The following is a 15,934-nucleotide window of genomic DNA, read 5'->3' as shown; positions in this document are numbered from 1 at the left end:
ATAAAAAAACACATCTCATTTTCTTTAACTTTTCATTTTAAGTTCCACAGATTTTTTTCAAAACCTTTGAAATATAGCTAACAAAAAAATCTATAATAGATTATGAATTTACATGTCTATTGTAAAATAATCTTAAGAACCAGTAACTTAGAATAACAATAAAATATATTTTTAAATAGATTTTTTAGTTTTATTTCTTACCAACAAATGACTGTGGGGATAAACTGACAAATCTATTATAATTACACAAATATTTCCTATTTATTTAATAGGCAAAACACTCAAATTCAATTTTATTCATGTAAATATGTTTCTAAAATTAGGCACAATTAGTGACAATTAACAAAAACAAATATTGGTTCCGTGATTTTACAGAAAGTCATTCGTTATCTTATATATATTGTGCAGTTGCAGAAGATTTCACAAAAAAAGGTTAATGTTTTTAAATCAGTCTATAACATCTATACACATTGTAATCAAATTTTAGATATATCACTTATCTGGCTATATATAATTTAATTTAATTTAATTTAATAAATATTGAAATGGGAAAAAAACTATAAAATTTCATGTAATATTAAGACTAGAAAATGGAATACATTTTTTTACATTACTGAATTATTTTACAGTATTTTTGAGTGCTGGAATGTTACTGTTTTTAATGTTTTTACATTATTTTTCTTTTACATTTTTTTAAAACTTTAAAAAAAAAAAAAACTATTTTTTTTTACAGTGCAATGGTGGCTTTAGATCGTTTGGACTAATCAAAATTTGAGGACATCACCTCAGACGCTGGGAAAATGTTCGGTGTTTTCTTACATTTCACAGTCTGAAACAATTCATTGTCAAAATTCAAATGCATTTCTTTTTGTTGCAGTTCTACAAATCATTTCAGGATACTTTACAGAGCAAAACAGTGACTTTCATTCACCTCCAGAGCATCCGAAAGTGTTCCAACTGTTTCTATACTGACTCCTCGACCTCGTCTGCATCTGCATACTGTTCGAACGTTGCATTAAGGTTGTGCAGAGGTTACCGCGGGCTTTATGTCAGAGAGAGTCGGTGCCAGCGTTTTCCCCTCATGGCTACATCATCTGATTATTTTATGCACAGAGCTGCTGCATGGTCCAATTTGTCTGTGTGTGTTTATGTGTAGCCGTGCGTGTGTGTGTGTGTGTGTGTGTGTGTGTGTGTGTGTGCAGAGTGTTTCCAGTGAACAGCTATCTCACTTGCCGCAGGCGATCCAGGAAATACTTCTCCACTGGTCTGCTCAGATGTGGCTGAATGTGTGTAGGGGTGTGAATGTGTGTGTGTGTGTGTGTGTGTGTGTGTGTGTGTGTGTGTGTGTGAGCGGCAACAACAGCCCCCAGCCCAGAGCCAGCTGGACTCCCCATGAAAGGGCTTTTATATTTGGGGGGTGGATGGAGCGACGCCGTGCCGAGGACGGAGGGGGTCACGGCCTCCTGCCAGCTCGCTCTTTCAAACTGGACCAGAAGTCATCAGAGTTTTTAGAGGACTTTCCTGCCACTCTTCCTCCTGCTGTTACCTCTGCTTGTACCTCCGCCCCCCCCCTCTCCTCTTTATCTCAGTTTTCAGGCCTCCTGCAATCTCTCTGTCTCTATTCCGCTGCCCACCCCACCTTATATCTCCTCCCACCCTCCACTCCAATCACTTCTTTCTGCCAGCATCCCTCTCTTTCTGTGTGCACGGTGCACAGGGCAGATCCAGCTGGCGCCGCGGCAACCGAGCAAGCCATGCATAGCTGGCACCACGTGCGTGTTGATGGATGAGGCTGAGGGTTGTGTGCATATAGGGGGAGGATGTTGTGCACATTTTACTCTCATCACGCTAAAATCCCTCGCTAACATTTTCACTCCCTAGAGCTCCGGCGAAGATCAGATGGACCGTCGGCGCGTCCTCCTTTCTCTCGTGCAAGCCTTATACCTCCTCCTCCTCCTCTAAGTCGTGGAGGCCGAGGGGGAATCGTGACGGCTGCTTGACGGCAGCAGAAAAGCCAGACAGCACGACACTTTCATCTAGCATTTAGCAGAACAGAGAGGAGCCGTTAACAGCTCTCAGCAGGGAAATTAGCGGGGTGTGTTGGGCCCGTGTACACAAAGTGTCGGGGTATTAGCCGTTATTCTCGAGCCGGGGCCCTCCGGAGCCTGACAGTTTTACGTCTCACGCTGAGAGGCTGGAACTGGCTTCTATCGCTGCACCACTCGTGATGGTGAAGCAGAAGTTTCGCCGACAAAAAGCCGATTCGCTACGGCGTCTTGGATTTACTGAGAGCGGGAGGCTGAGATAAGACAACAGGCCGCAGAGCCACAAACAGCTTCCGGGTGTTTCATTTACTCACTGTGGGCTCATTTTTCACTGCAGTGTAAAGTCCTGCACCTCTATGGAAACAGAAAAACCATAATTAGAAGGAGAGAGAACTCAGAAACGTCTTCTGTGCAGTAAAACTGAGTCAGAACACCATTAATAAAAAAAAAGAAAAAAGAAAGGTTGCATTTTTTTCATTATTTAATATATAAAAATGGCAAAAGCCTAATATTTTTTCCAAGGTGTTACCAACACTGGGGAAAAATGGTGGCTCTAAAAACTATAAATATGTTATTAGTTGCACTGTCTCCTATCCATGTTGTATAAACACAGCCTGCAGTTCAGCTGAAAAGTTCTTGAATTTTTGTCATATGACTGTTGCTTGCAGCTGGGTAACAGGTGGCTTCACGGTTGTGCCAACTAGTGCAGAAGTTTTTGTTTTTTTTTACAGAATCTGGTTAGAGCTTACGGTCTATTGTTGGCAAAGTTTTAAAAAAGATATGTAGAATAAAGTTTCTCTAAAAAGTCTTAGCTTGGATTTGGTTATGTTTTCCAACAGTGAGGAGTTCAAGGACTGTCAGAAAGTTCAAAATCCAATGTTTAATTGTGTTTGTTTTTCATAGTTTCTGGCTCTGATAAATGGTGTAAATTTGGTGATTTTTGAGGGTCAGAGGATAAAATCTCTCGGAAAAAAAGCTTCTACGCTCACAGCACCACAAAATAATTACTAATAAACATAACAATCCCAACAAAGTAATCTAAAATCCTCTTTACACCACAGTTTGGCTGCACCATGGTGGACAGAATCCTGATTTTGCTCCTCTCCACTGCAGAGAGTAACTGCTCTGACCTTTGATAGCGTCAGCTTCTAGGCAGAAGGGTCACTTTGTAATGATCTCCTTCCTCAATCAGAGTCATTCTTGTTCTGGACTAATTGGCTCGATGCATTTACGTCGCTGCAGGTGACTTCATACAAAGCAGCGTTTTCAAATGTCAGCGTGTCGGTACTCTGTGTTTTCCATTGTTGAACCACTGGGAGGGTTTCCCTGTGAACGTCTCTATTAAATACTCCAGTGATTGCAGAGCTTCTATTGTTAGATCTTCACCAGCAGTTCTGACATTTTCAGTGTTATTTTCTTCACAGATGGTTCTCAAAAATTGCAGGTAGAAAAGTTCATAACAAGTTTGTAAGATTAAAAAAGAAGCTCACACTTGTTGCTGCACTGTTAAAAAAAAAGCCTAAAAACCTCTCACTTTAAAAACTGTAAAAACGTGAAATATGTAAAAGAAATTATATGTAAAACAATGATTTCTTCGGCTATTTTAAATGTGGTAAAACATTTATTTTATATAATAGTTTTTTAGTTGATACTACTACTACTTAATACTTTAAAAAAGTGGAATTTTACAGTGTAAAAATGCAATTCCAATTTGCTTTTTTTTTTGCTGTTGACATGTACATTAATAATTTTTCTGTGATTTTGCTAGTTATTATTCATAATTCACCAAAATAGGTAAAAATAAATAAAATCACAGAAAATTATTTACAATTTTTCAAAACTTATAAAATTTATATATATATATATATATATATATATATATATATATATATATATATATATATATATATATATATATATATATATACATATATATATACATATATATATACATATATATATGTCTGTGTGTGTGTGTAAAATAATGAGATTTTTAGCTGATTATATACAATAAAAATAGTGTAATTTTACAGTCTGGCAAATGTTGTAAAACAAGAAATTATTATTTGTAAAAATGTAGATTTGTGATGTTATTATTTACAGTTAGGGCCTGTTTTTATGGTTAACAAGTAAATTAATACTTTTTCTGGGGTTTTACTAGTTATTACATTTCCTTTAACAAAACAGGAAAACTTATTTTTACTCAGTTATTTTTAGCTGGATAATATACATTAATTTAAAAAAAAAAAAAAAAAAAAAAAAATATATATATATATATATATATATATATATATATATATATATATAATTTTACAGTCAAATGTCATAAAAGAACAAATGGTCATTTATTGAAATAGAAATACTAAATTAATACTTTTCTAATATACCATTTTACCACATATTATCTGAAATTTTACAAAACAGGGAAAATCTGTAAAATAACAGTCAGTTCTTCAAAAAAATATGGGTAAAAACTGTTAAAATCTTTCAAAAACAAACACCACTTCAGTATATCATCGGTGTAAATGTGTTTAACTATGACATACTGTTGGTTTTAACTATAGATGAATAAAAACCATCTAGGTTGGATGTAGATCAGAAGATGCTGTTGCTTGATGCTACATATTTATTAAATCCTACATAAAAAGCATTAATTCTGTGAAACAGATTTAAAGAACTCTAGACACCATCTTATAACATGATTACTTTGTCGACTGGCTTCACAGCTTTAACTGCTGCTGTGAGCTTTAATCAGCGACTCACACGTCCTACATGTGATCATTTCTTTACAAAAGTGAATCAGATGATCTGTTCCTGTTGCGATTCACACCAGTGGCAGACCGGCCATCTGGAGCGCTGGGACTTTTCCTGGGAGCATTGGGCCAATGCAAATGAAAGGAACATGGAAACATTCAGTGGGCTGTGGATCTGATGGATCGGGTGGATCTGATGATGGACCAGAGCAGCGATTCTGTCCATGATTCCCCTGCTTCACTACGATCACCAGTTCATTTAATGCAACGTTTGCGATGCTAATGTGCGTTAATGTCGTCACACTGTTTTGACACGACTTGGACTTAACAGTTAATAGAGTAGCGGTAATAAATCTGTTTATTTTCTGGGACTTCGACATTAAAATATAAAATTCACCGAACAGACTGATGCCTGAATTCTAATTTGCAGCATTTATCCATGAACGGACTAAATGTCAAACATTAAAGTGTAGCAGAGGTTAAAGCTTTAGTCTCCAGACGTACTGGAGGCCTGCTTACTGTTGCTACTGCAGCATAAAACAAATATGTATTTATTCCTTAAATCAGATTTTAATATCAAAATATTTTTGATCGGCAATGAACCACCATTAAAAGTTCTTATAAACACATTTGCTGGGGTTTGAACGAGATGATCTAATTCAAAAGTCTTGGGACAATTTTTCATTTTTATTGCCTCTTCTTATATAATACTATCCAACAGACACTGATTTGAATCGGACTTTTAATGACGCTGCACCTGGTCAGACAAAGCTGCAGTTTGTTGAGCTGATATTTTGTGAAATTATATTAAAGCCGAGATAATACAAGAGTCAGTTACAAAAGCACACAAAACGATGATTTCAAAAGTGTTGGAAAATCGCAGTCAGATGCATGTTCAAGCAGGTCATGTATTATTTAGCACAAGTATGAAAGCTGGAGTCATAAAAGCAAGCATGTAATGATGGTAGATAGTTGGAAGAGTGAAAATCACACTAATGAAATGTAAAAATGATAAATGCCCTCCCTATATAGGTCAACTTCCTCATGTGTGTCTGTTAGAAGAACCAACATGCAAGTCACGAGATGCTCCAGAAACAAAGCTTGTATACAGACTGAATGCACACGACGCCTGCAGGGCTGCTGTCATAATGCAGCTCCTGACGGGGGGTGAGTATCGGGTCACAATCACACTTTGGGGGAGGAAGAAGTTGTATTTAAGTCGCCATTACCTTGAGACCAGCTCATTTTGTTGTGAACTGCACAATGAATCTACATGTTGACTAAAGAGCTGCTCTCAAACTGAATGAATTCAGAATCAACTGTTTAACTCCTCTCTTTCTGCAGGAATGAAAACATCAGACACTTTGATCTATATGATACCATCAATATCATTTGCACTGTTACTTTCCTCAATACTCAGTGTCAGTTTTACTATCAAGTGCGGCATTTTATTCATGCGCAATATTCCAGAATTTCACTTTTTAGGTGTAATATTTCAGTTTTTAACGAGTAAAACTTCATTTTCATGTGTAACACTTTGACTACATGTGCAATATTTCACTTTAAAGTACAACACTGTTAATGTTATGTGCAATATTTTCCAACTTCACCTCATTTTTCAGTTGCAAAATTTCACTATCACGTGTGCAATCACTTATTACCTCAGTATAACTTCCAGCATTATTTTTACACTTCTGTTCTAGTCTTATTTAGGCTACATTTTCTTCTGTTATGTCATTTTATCATTTGTGAGCAACATGTGGCACAAGAATCTCACGTAGGTCACCTCTATCCACATGAACCAATAACTGTGCAGGTTAAACTGTATTTGTTGATGTATTATATGATGGTCAGAACTCAGCAAAAGTTAATTTACATGTGTCCTTGATTCTACATTTCAGATTTAGTGAAAATGACGCACCACTAAAGTCTCATGCAAATGTTTTTTTTGTCACCTCACCCAACCGGTTGAGACATACGACTGCCTTCCCTAAGCCTGGTTCTGTTGGAGTTTTTTTCCCGCTCCCTATACCAGGGTTTTTCCTTATTTTTTTCATTCCTTCCCACCGTCACTCATAGGGGCATCTTTGGATACTTGGGTTTTCTGTTTATAATTCATACGTTCTGTATCATGCTATGCTAAGTACATTGAAATGACACGTTGGGAATCTGCACAATATAAATAAAACTGAATTGGATTAATAAAACAGCACAAAAGTGGAGAAATTAGATGCCAAAACTGAACTTGACAAACCTCATCCTTTACTGGCAACTATGTGACTCATTTTCAAGCATTTCTCTGCATCTGTGGCCCTTTTTCTCTGTTTTATCCTCTCTCAATTTGCTTCATCTTTCCGTTTCTTCAGACCATCCAGTTCACGTAGCCGACTGTCAAAGTCCCTTCAAATGTCCTTTTCATACATCAGGACAGAAAAGCAACTCAAGTACAACAAACCATAAACCAGCCATGAGTCTCGCTTCAAGTTGCATCAAAGTGTTCTTGAGTTGACCAGAAATCCCCAGATAACAGATCAGTAAAGCAGCCAACAGAACAGTCAGCAAAGCGTCCTGTGAAGCTGCAGCTTGGTCCTGAGCTCCGACACTCATCTTCAATACGGCAACGCGTTAAACCGACAGATTAAGTCACTTTACAGCCATCGAGTTGTTTCACCGCATCAGAACACAAGCAAAAAAGAAAAAAAAGTGCAACACCAAGGACACATTTAACAGAGAGGAGGATGAATCACAAAGTCGGGGCTTGATCTCAGGTACTCAGGAAGATAAAACATCTGTGTGAGCGAGTCCTCCGAGTGCGTGGAGGTTTTTACATGTGTTTGTGAAGGTTTTACGAAGTTGCGTTGTGTGATTTAATGTGTGTTTGTGAGGGCAGAGCGAACCCTCCTTGATACTTTGAGTCAGTCGCGATGCTGCGCTTCCAGCAAGAACAGTAAGCAGCTCAGCCACTTGTGAACCTCCCACACTCGCAGCACACCACCCGGCTACAAAGCATCTTTGTTCTCAGAGGAGACAATTCAAATCTCCAGCTCCAATTTCCCACGGATTTTTCTAAATGTAGCCTTCCTTGGTGTCTTTTGGCAAAAGAGTAGAAGTTTTTGTTATGCTGTGAAGCTCAGCACAGTTATTATTCCAACTAATTCTTCAGATAAAAAGAAGTGCATTTTGACCAATCAGGCAGTTGTGGAAACACACACACATGGTGATATATAAATATGTATAAAGAAAAAAAGACACTCATGGGTTTCGAGTCCAGTCCTGCCTGCTGATGTGCAGTGAAGCATTTCAACATGCCGACATGTTCCTGGGTTTGTGAGTGCTGAGGTGTGAGTGTATGTCGGATCGATGTATGAAACAGGGAAAAAAACCAACAACCCTGAACCGAAACACCGTTGCAACAGCAGCCCAAATCACCGGACTGGTAAAAGTCAGCAGAAAGATCAAGACTGCATGCAGACGCCATCATCAGAATCTGACCAGACGGAAAGGGGGGAAATCCAAAGGTAAAAGGAAAAAAGAAGAACACATTTCTGAGGTGTTAGTGGGGAAAAACAACACCTGCAAAGAAAGGAAAAGGTGGGAAAAACAAGAAAGAAGAGAAAGAAACCTGGGCAAACTGGCTCACACCAACTTGAACCCTAGAAATCCTCCAACAATCCCGACATGGTTGCATCCACTGCAGGGCCAAAACGCCGCCATGAGGGCCAACTCTGAGTTTCACGACTCACATTCAATTTAAATACAGTTTCCCGGCTGCAGCGTTTAAATAAAAACTCCAGTTTCCAAGAGAACGATTTCAATTTGAAGCTCTAAACACTTGAAGTTGGCCCTCGTCCTGCAGTTTGACCCTGCTGTGGGGAAAGGGTCAGCGAAAAGCCTCCACCACCGGACCTCAGCGAGGAGGAAAACATTCCAAAAAAGTCATAAAAATCCACCGTGGAGATTGAAGAGCGTCGCTGCAGCTCCCAGGGCAGCCCTGATCCCAGCATGTGTGCATGTCAGCGGCAGTTCCATGTTTCTGTTCATGCATGTGTGCAGGTGGTTCTGCCTGTAGGTGCATGCAGACGTGTGTGTGTGTGTGTGTGTGTGGAGGTGTGTGTTGGTGTGTTGCAGGCAGTGAAAACATGCTGTTCTGTGTCTGTTACAGCTAAATGTGTGGGTCTGCACACACTCGCGCAGTCTAGAGGACGTCCAAATGTGTAATCGATGTGTTTTCATGGACTCACCGATGACCACGGTGGTGATCTGGTGTCTGCTGGCTCCATGTTTGTTCTTCACCTCGCAGATGAAGGTCGTGTTGACGGCGTCGTCCACCTTCCTCACCATCAGCTTGTTGCCGTCGACGACCACTGTGTCTGGAAGAGAACCGGATGCCCTGAAAGGGGGAAGAAGAAGAAGAAGTAGTTTTGGTGAGATGACAAAGGAAAAGAAAAATGATAGATAGATAGATAGATAGATAGATAGATAGATAGATAGATAGATAGATAGATAGATAGATAGATAGATAGATAGATAGATAGATAGATAGATGAATGGATGGATGACAGATAGACGGATGGATGGATGGATGGACGGATGGATGGATGGACGGATGATATATGAATGGATGGATGCATTAATGGATGGATGGATAGATGATAAATCGATGGATGAATGGATAAATGATGGCTGGATGATGGCTGGATGATGATGGATGGTAAATCGATGGATAGATGATAAATCAATGGATGGATGGATAAATGGAGGGCTGGATGATGGATGGATGGATAAATGATGGATGGATGTATAAATGGATGGACGATAGAAGATAAATGGATGGATGGATGGAAGGATGGAAGGATGATAAATATTGGATGGATGGATGACAAATGATGGATGATGGAAGGATGGATGGATGATAAATGGTGGATGGATGGATGATAAATGATGGATGGATGGAAGGATGGATGGATGATAAATCGATGGATGGATAAATGGATGACTGGATGATGGATGGATGGATGGATGGATGGATGTCAGTAAAGTGCCTAAAATGCTGGTATTTACAAAAATGTGCAAAAATTGTTATAATTTCCAACAAGGTGCAAGTTGGTGGTATTTCCAATAAAACAGAGTATTACAAGAGCACATAATACAATAAAACAGAGTATTATAGAATATAAAAGGTGCAATGTGACAATAGGATTAATAACAGTAGCGTGTAGTATGTAGGAGGTTTGTGGATCCTGGTGGGTAAACTGGTTGGCAAAGACAAAGGAAGGGAGAGAAGTTGAAAAAAAAGATATAAGAAAGAGACCATATGTTTGAGAGTTTTGATAAAATAACATGAAGCGACAGAAATCAAAAAGGCAAATCGATGAGAATAGCATGACTGAAAGATGAATAACAAGAAGAAAAAAAAGGGACAGTTTGATGGCAGCGATATTCAAAAGCAGCATTAATGTGAGAAGAATCCCAGACATGTGAACAGCAGCTCAGTCTCAGGATTCATCCACACAGGAAGCCATCTGTCCATCAGAAAAACACTCAAATGATCATCAAAGCAGAGAAGAGGAAGAACGAGAAGCGAGTTCTTCATGTGACCAGAGGCTGTTTGGGTTCTGGTGGAGGGATGTCGGTACTCACGCGGTCCAGGTGATGGTGGTCGGCTCTGGGTTGGCGTTGGAGACGCAGAGCAGCATGGCGTCAGAGCGGCCCACATACCAGTTATTATCATAGCCCTCTATGGACACCGAGGGGGGGTCTGCAACACACACAGCGGCGATGAAGTTCATTTTTTATACTGCTTGCTTGTTTTATCATTTATTTTCTACCTTAATGTTTCATTTGTGCAGGTGCATTTGCGTCTAGGTAACAGTGCAGGAATTAATACTTACGTTAGTCGGTCAAATCTGCATAATGATTAACAGCGTAGGGTCTTAATATTTAACATAATCAGGGAAGTAAATATTTTATGTAATATCGCAGTGTTTTCATCTTAATTTTCTAATTAGTCGCTTAACTTTGCATGATTAATTACAGTGTAGGGTCTTAATATATAACATAGTCAGGTAAGTATGGATTTTATGTGCAGTGCTTTCACCCTAATGTTCGAATTAGTCGGGTAAATTTGCCGTTTATATAATACTGGAGGATCTTTATCTGAACATTTATACTTGTTTGGTAAATTTGTGAACCAGAAACAAAGGCTGTTGAATTTTACATTTTAGCAACACTACATTTGGAATTATCACTGGTTAAACCTGATTCTATGGCTATTCTGGTGTCCGGCTTTGCGTCTGTGAAAGTAAACTCTTGTTTTTAAAGTTTTAATCAATGAGATTGGGTAAAGTGAGATTCATTAATGTGTCTTAAATCCTCTGGTTTGCTCACAATATCTGGAATCACCTCACATTACCGGCATGAAAATGTCAATTTTCAGTCGTGTCAATCCAGAAAAAGTGACTATAAGTGTGACATAAGCTGCTCTAACACACGTTTTATAGTTTTATACAAGCAAGCAACTTTAGACAAGAAGCTGCCCACTTCTCTTTATTGCTATGTTAATTTAAAAGAAATATAATCTGCTTAGTTGGAAAACCCTCATCAAGTTCAAATAGGTTTATCTAGTTTATAAGATAAGATGATTCGTGGTTTAGTTCCTCCTCTTCTGGTTGACTTCACTGATTTTAAATCTACTGCAAACAGAGCTGTTGGAGATGCAGTAATAGAAAAAAAACTACATTTATTCAAATGTCTGTGTCCTTCAGAGCATCACATCAATGGAATTCAATACCGCAATCTCCAGCCTATTATTCCTTTAAGCACAATTTGAAGAAATGGCTTATTGGAAAACACAATATCAACATTGATATCATCTTCTAGCATCTTTAACAGGATTATACTCATTAAATAACTGTGTCTTTGAGTCTATTATACTGTATCTAACTGAACTGTGGATCTGGGTTGTGTGTGCTTTGATTAGAATGTAGTTAATGTTAGTGTAACTACTGTACATCAAGTATTGTGCTGTAATTATGAATTCTGCTCATCATGCTGATGAAAATATTTCGCTTTTAGCTAATGTGAGTATACAAAAAAAAAAATATATACATTTATTTGAATGTTGATTTATGTACATGGCCTGTTTTCAAATTAATAAATTAAAACGGCTCGGCAAAGGGTTGCTACGCAGCAGAAGACGCTGGTTCAAGAAGTACTTTCACTGTCAAATCCAATTATCGAGATCTTTTTTGATGTTCTTCACCACAAAAGCTGAGGCAGCCCCTGGACAATGTCAAGATGATATGAGTTTATGTTATAGCAATCAGTTTTTACGCATTCCAACTTTGTTTCGATGAAAACTATCACATTTTTGGAGAAATTTTGCAAGATAAATTCCTCTAAATGTCCAGTTTCTGCTCTGGTCTACTGAGATCATTTTGCTCTTTGGTGTGATTGACCTTCTCCTGGTTTCTATGCAGATTGTTCAGGACCCTGTTTGGACTCATGCAAACACTTTGACCAGGTTCAGCCCATCGTTTTGACTGCTCGTCCTCCACCCTGTCTCCTGCTCTCTGATTGGACCGATGCCATGAAACTGGTGCTCCAATCAGCACTGTGTTGGTTTAAAAAATCAGCCAGACTGTTTGTCAGAGCGGCTCTCATTTAGAGGAAGCTGTTTACCTTTGTGTCTCTGCTGTTTCTGGTATTTAAGTAGATTACTGTCCTGCTAGTAAACTTATGTTTGCGACACTATTTTGGTTACTACAGGATGGTCCAGGTTATAAAGTTCAGTAACATGTTTTATCCACATTGTAGTTTGAATTAACGCTGTCTGGACACACCAGGTTAGCACAGGATTGAATTTTGAGCTATTTTGTTGTTAAAATAGTGCAAGTAAACAGGGTAAAAACTTCCTGTTTCTGCTTATATATGTCCTTTTTTGGAGGAGCATCCACCACCCTTTATTCTTACTCTTGTTGCATTTGTCTTTTTATGTCTTTACTCAAAAAACATCTACATTTTTCCTCACTGTGGGCTCATTTTTCACTGCAATATGAAGTTGTGCACCTCCATGGAAATAGAACAACCACAGCAAGAAGGAGGAAGAACTCAGAAAAGTCTTCTGTGCAAAATAACAGACTTATAATGACATAAATCATTAGAAACCATGTAGAAAAAAGTGGTTTTCATCATTTTAACTTAAGATTTCCTCACAGATGAATAGTTCAAGGACCACTGGTTAGATGGAAGCTGACAGTTCTTTCTGTTTCTAGAGTTTCTGGCTCTGATAAATGGTATCATTTTTGCATTTCTTTAAAAGAAAGCATGTCTTTCCAACCTGTCAGTGGGTTTTAGGGTTCAGAGGGTTAAAATACATTCAGATTTGGTGCAACTGCATCCATCTAGTTGTTTGTATGTTCCCTTCCTCTCCCTCAGTGAGCCGAGTCTTGACAATTCCTCAATAAAACAGTCACTGCATTTAGAAGAGAAGCTGGTCAGAGGCTCCAATCAGAAAATTCCTCAATGCTGAAGTTTCAAAACCACATTCGAAAAATTGGCAGAGAATCAAAAACTGGATTAATCTAAGCTGCGGATTAGAAGTTTTCGTAAGAGCGCATTGTTTAGCTTCCAAAGGCTTGTTGAGTTTTTATTTAAAGGCTCACTGAATTGCTTTTTTTGTCGTCACATCATCTACATTTGATATTTTATGAGAACTTTTTAGAGAGTGTCTCATTTCCCGTCAATCCAAATGGTCACCCAGCGTTATATTATTGCAGAGAATTTCACTTTGTAAATACTGGAACTTGAAAACAGCTCTGTCCACTTTACAACTTTGAAGTTGTGCTAAGAGGCCAGAACAATCAACTAGAGCTCAGTTGCACCAATTCTCTGGCATTTTATCACACTGGCATGCTGTGTAACTCCTATACACTGTGATAGACTGAAAACTTGATAAGAGGCAAGTTACTGTATGGCCTAATGAACTGTTGGCATTTACAGATTTTTGATTGCCATCTGTGTCAGCACATTGCATCAGACAACTACAGTGGAATGAACCTCAGTACGGATACAAAGAAATAAAGTCCCTGGCAACCTGTGAGTGTTGATTCAGCTGAATCGAGCAAAGATGCCAAAAATGTGTAGAAGAAAACCTGAACCTTCTGAAGGGCAAGTTATTTTTTCAGAAAAAATGTCAAACTTCCACCATCTATAACAGCCTGAAACTGTAAAAAGAGAATGAACAAGAAAAGCACTCAGACAGAGCAGTAGTCCGCCAAGGCTGCTCAGTCCTTGTATCATTTCAGACGGATAAGTCCAGATAATAATAATGCATTGTGGCATTATAGTAATAAAATTAAAAATGTAAATATTAAAATATCTATACTATCTAGAGCTACCATTCCCCCCCCAGTATTGATAACAACTATGGCCACTTGGAAAAGCATTGTACATGTTGATTCCAGATTTGTTCAATTTTTGTAAAACAAATAATCAAAGAAATTCTATTTTCTAAGAAATTCTACATGAGCACATCACCCCAGTCCTTCACGCTCTCCACTGGCTTCCAGTCCAGTCAAGAATTCTTTTTAAACTTTCACTGTTTGCTTTAAAAGCTCTTAATGATCTTGCCCAACTTTATTTATCTGAGCTTTTAACTTTACGGGACCAAAAAAGAGCTCTGAGGTCATCCAATCAGCTGCTGCTTGAAGTATCCATGTCTAAATATAAACACTGGGGTGACCAGACGTTCTCTGGAGCTGCAGACTCTGGAAGAAGCTCCTCCTGACATGTGCACCATCACTGACCTGGGTCTTTTTAAATCACAACTGAAAACCTTCCTGTTTGAAATGACTTTCAATACCTAGCAGCATGATGATATTTTATAACTTTTATTTCTTTTAGATGTTATAGTTTAGTGTTGTTTTATTGCTGTTTATTTTATTGTCTTATTGTATATTTTACAGGCTGCACAGTGGTGTGGTGGTTAGCACTTGTCGCCTTGTAGCTAGAAGATCCCTGGTTCATGTTCTGGCCTTCATAGGATCTTTGTGCATGGAGTTTGCATGTTCTCCCTGTGCATATGTGGGTTTCCTCCCACAGTCCAAAAATATGCTGAGGTTAATTGATTATGTTAAATTTGCCCGTAGGTGTGAGTGTGATTGTTTTTCCTGCTTTAAGTTACTGCCTCATTTTTAAATTATTTTCTTGTTTTTACTGTGAAGCACTTTGGTCACTCTTTGGGCTGTTGTAAACGGCTATACAAATAAACTTTCATTGATTGATTTTGTTCCATTTTTAATTAATTTATGACCATATAACTGCACCATACTGCACAGAAGACATTCTTAAATTCTTCTTACTCCTAGTCATTGTTGTTTTTTTTCCATACAGGTGCAGGACAATATAATACATTTTTTTAAAAAAATGTAAAAAGCCAAAAAATAACATAAAACAAACAAAAAAAATCAGTATGAATGAATTGAAAATTTTAATACTAACTTTAAATATTTTAAGTAAAGTATAATAAAAAAAAATCAAAATGTAAAATTTTAAGTTTTAATAAATTCTAATTGTTAAAATGTATTTACTCAACAGGCTGCACAGTGGCTTGGTGGTTAGCACTTTTGCTTTGCAGCTAGAAGATCCCTGGTTCGTGTCCCGGCCTTCCCCAGATCTTTCTCCATGGGGTTTGCATGTTCTCCCTGTGATACTTCAGCTTCCTCCCACAGTCCAAAAACACACTGAGGTTAATTGGTGACTCTAAATTGTCCATAGGTGTGAATGTGAGTGTGATTGTTTGTCTCTATATGGAGCCCTGTGACAGACTGGCGACCTGTCCAGGGTGGCCTCTGCCCTTTTCTGATGGCACACTGTGTTGGAGTTGGTAAAGCTTATTGGACATAATGTGGACATGTGAAAATAGAGAATACAACAATCACACCTTCAATACAAACATCTATCATTTTACCTGATGGATTAGGGAAAAACCAACACACCTATCATGTGTGTCACACCTAGCATGAGGATTAAGCAGTGTATAGATAATGGATGGATTGACAGTTACTCAAGACATTTAATGTGTCAACTTAAAAACTTTGTGGTAATCGGTTTCCACCCTAACTTATTGGGTTTTAC

The 15,934-nt window shown here is 38.2% G+C and overlaps 1 protein-coding gene across 2 annotated transcripts in view; it reads right to left on the bottom strand.

Annotated features, from left to right (window-relative positions):
• The window catches only part of pvrl2l (PVR cell adhesion molecule related 2 like), a 497,519-nt gene that overhangs the window by 252,136 nt on the left and 229,449 nt on the right, over window positions 1-15,934 (bottom strand). For both annotated transcript variants that reach the window (XM_055017901.1, XM_055017902.1), the window contains exons 5-6: window positions 10,439-10,556; window positions 9,040-9,188 (exon numbers count right to left, since the gene is read on the bottom strand). In XM_055017901.1, the coding sequence (XP_054873876.1) occupies window positions 9,040-9,188; window positions 10,439-10,556 (267 nt within the window). The remainder of the gene's footprint in view (window positions 1-9,039; window positions 9,189-10,438; window positions 10,557-15,934) is intronic.

This window comes from Amphiprion ocellaris, chromosome 15 (assembly GCF_022539595.1).
Source record: "Amphiprion ocellaris isolate individual 3 ecotype Okinawa chromosome 15, ASM2253959v1, whole genome shotgun sequence".
Taxonomy (NCBI): Eukaryota; Metazoa; Chordata; class Actinopteri; family Pomacentridae; genus Amphiprion; species Amphiprion ocellaris.
Note: the sequence above shows the minus strand (reverse complement) of the source record. Positions and strands in the feature narration are given on the sequence as shown.